Source organism: Manis pentadactyla, chromosome 9 (genome assembly GCF_030020395.1).
Source record: "Manis pentadactyla isolate mManPen7 chromosome 9, mManPen7.hap1, whole genome shotgun sequence".
NCBI classification, from domain to species: Eukaryota; Metazoa; Chordata; class Mammalia; order Pholidota; family Manidae; genus Manis; species Manis pentadactyla.
This window is the reverse complement of record NC_080027.1, coordinates 45,319,993-45,323,093: the sequence shown is the minus strand read 5'-3', so window position 1 is coordinate 45,323,093 and position 3,101 is coordinate 45,319,993. Positions and strand designations below refer to the sequence as shown.

At 39.4% G+C, this 3,101-nt stretch overlaps 1 protein-coding gene across 1 annotated transcript; it reads left to right on the top strand.

Moving 5' to 3' along the window:
• Positions 1-598: 598 nt before the first annotated feature.
• Positions 599-1,561, top strand: LOC118933039 (olfactory receptor 52N1). Its single transcript, XM_036927008.2, has one exon. It carries the CDS (start codon positions 599-601, stop codon positions 1,559-1,561), a length of 963 nt encoding a protein of 320 aa, XP_036782903.2.
• The last annotated feature ends 1,540 nt before the right edge of the window (positions 1,562-3,101 follow it).

Sequence of the window (3,101 nt, the reverse complement as noted above, 5' to 3'; positions counted from 1 at the left end):
TTACATTTAAGATCATTCTATGATTTATACTTTTTTGAATTTAGGGTTTTGTTTTGTTTTGTTTTGTTGCATACCAAAAAGGTGAGATTTGGGCTGAACTAGGTTGAAATCATTGTCAGTATGTCCACCAGGTGATACTGATTAACGTCGAAAGGTGGGGCCGTAAGGACCATTGACCGCAGTTAACATTTAAGAATGGAATAAGCATCTCTGACTAAGATGATGAGCACCTAGAACACAGTAAATATTAAATCAAACCTTGGTTATTCAATGCAGTTGGTCAGTTAGTGGCCAACTTCAGCCTAAAGAATCGACTGTGTGAACATACAACCCCCAACCCATGCAGACCCAGCACATGGACTAGATAGAGTCTGTCAGCTCATCTTGTCAATGCTGAATGCTTAAGGCATGGATCCAAACAGTGCTGATGTCACTTTTCAACTTAAGAGACCATATGTGGTGACTGATCTACAGGAAGGACAAATTAACCATTATGGAGAAGAAAATCCTGCTTTACAGTTACTCTCTGACTTCACTTTCTTTTTCTGCTTACAGAGCAATTGTGTAACAGGTGTACCATGAAATTCCAACAGTTGTTATGTCATTTCTAAATAGCACCAGCCTAACTCCATCTTCATTCATCCTAAATGGCATCCCTGGGCTGGAAGGGGTGCATTTGTGGATCTCCTTTCCCCTGTGCACCATGTATAGCATTGCCATCACAGGGAACTTTGGCCTCATGTACCTCATCCATACTGAAGAGGCTTTACACAGACCTATGTACATCTTCCTAGCCCTTCTCTCCTTCACAGATGTGCTCATGTGCACCAGCACTCTGCCCAACACCCTCTGCATATTGTGGTTCAACCTCAAGGAGATTGATTTTAAGGCCTGCCTGGCTCAGATGTTCTTCGTACACACCTTCACAGGGATGGAGTCTGGGGTGCTCATGCTCATGGCCTTGGACCGCTATGTGGCCATCTGCTACCCCCTGCGCTATGCTACTATCCTCACTAATTCAGTCATTTCGAAGGCTGGGCTCCTCACTTTTCTTAGAGGCATAATACTTGTTATCCCTTTCACTTTCCTCACCAAGCGCCTTCCATACTGCAGGGGCAATGTCATACCCCACACCTACTGCGACCACATGTCTGTGGCCAAGATATCCTGTGGCAGTGTTAAGATCAATGCCATCTATGGTTTGATGGTTGCCCTCCTGATTGGGGGCTTTGATATACTGTGCATCACAATCTCCTACACCATGATCCTTCAAGCAGTTGTGAGTCTGTCATCAGCAGATGCTCGACAGAAAGCCTTTAGCACATGCACTGCCCACATCTGTGCCATCGTCATCACCTACGTGCCAGCCTTCTTCACCTTCTTTACACACCGTTTTGGGGGACGCACCATTCCTCCACACATACACATTATCATGGCTAACCTCTATCTTCTCATGCCTCCCACAATGAACCCTATCGTGTATGGAGTGAAAACCAAGCAGATAAGAGAAAGTGTCATTAGGTTCTTGTTGAAAGGAAAGGGAAATTCTCATAGCAGTTAAATAGAGTCCTCTTAACCAGGCTGCATTCACCAAGTTAATAGGGAACACTCCAAATGAAAGCAAATATCTGGCATAGGAAATACTTGCGTATGACTTTTATTCTTCTATCCCATTTTGAAGGAGTACCACTATGCTCCTGTAGGCATAGACCCACTTTCTGCAATTCCATTTTCCTCAAAGCCTCTTTACATATAGGGGACTACAAAGTTCAGTTCATTTAATCTTCAACAGGCATCTCTCTCCTGAATGACTGCGTGCACAACTTTGTGGCATAATGGTTGGATCTCTAAGACTGGAGTTGAATTTTTTAAATTTAAAAATCCGGCAAAACATGAGCTGTATACATCAATGTCTGTGCTAGTTTATGTATCTCAGCATTACCCTGCCAAAATCAACTGGAGTTCATTGTTATTTCCTGAGTTCTTATTTCCTGCTTTCCTTCCCAAGTTTGTCAGCTGTATGATCCAGCAATGCATGCATATGCTAACCAGAAACTTCTAAAGGATGTAAGTTGCAACACATTCATACTACCCAAAGCTATGTTTATCAAAATGAAACTGAATAACTAACTGTGCTCTACTCAAATAAAATATCACATGAACAAGACAAATTAATACATATTGCAATGATTTCACTTTTAAAGTTCACAGGCAGGCAAAGGTAATTCATGGTGTTAGAAATTAGGATGATGTTGACTTTGAGAATGAAAGTCCAGGTTATGATCACACAGGTAAGAGGAGATACTTCTAAAGTGCTGCCAATGATTTAGTTCCTGCCCTGCAGGCTAACTACAGGGTGGGTCTACGTGGTAATATTTCATGAAGCCGTCCCCTTGATGGGTGCCTTTTTTTGAGTGCATAATATATTTCAATAAAGCATTCATTTAAAATAATATGCCTCAGCATACTCTCTGACCTCTCTGTGAAATATTTTCTTCCTTGCCTCTTGTGCTATCTATCTATCTATGGCTTTCAAAGTATATGCACTTTCTTTACTTTTAGAATTATGCTAATTTCATGTAATATGTATATTTGTACAAATTATAACCGAATAACACAGAGAAGATAATCATTTAGAAAAAAAACAAAATCTCCATCTTGAAAATCTCTTCCATATAGTTCCTTTGCAAAGATAGCCTCTTAAGAATATTAAGTGTATGTTTATATTTTTAATTTGAAGTATCATTGATATACAGTTATTGTTGACTACCTTTTCCACTCTGAGCCATGTTTGAACTTTAATTGAATTACCAACTACTCTCTATATACAATGAAGATTTTAACTAAATTGCCATATCTGTCACCTCTGTGTGATTGGTATATGTGTGTGTATATAATCTATACATATACAGACATGTAATCATATGTACTATACACTGCACATGCACATATTTACACAAAACATACATGTATATTAAATATTATATAATAGCTATCCTGATAGATGTCAAATGATGTCCTATTTTGGTTTGATTTGCATTTCCCTGTTGATTTATGATACTTAGCATCTTTTCATACACCTGTTAGCCAGTTGTATGTTC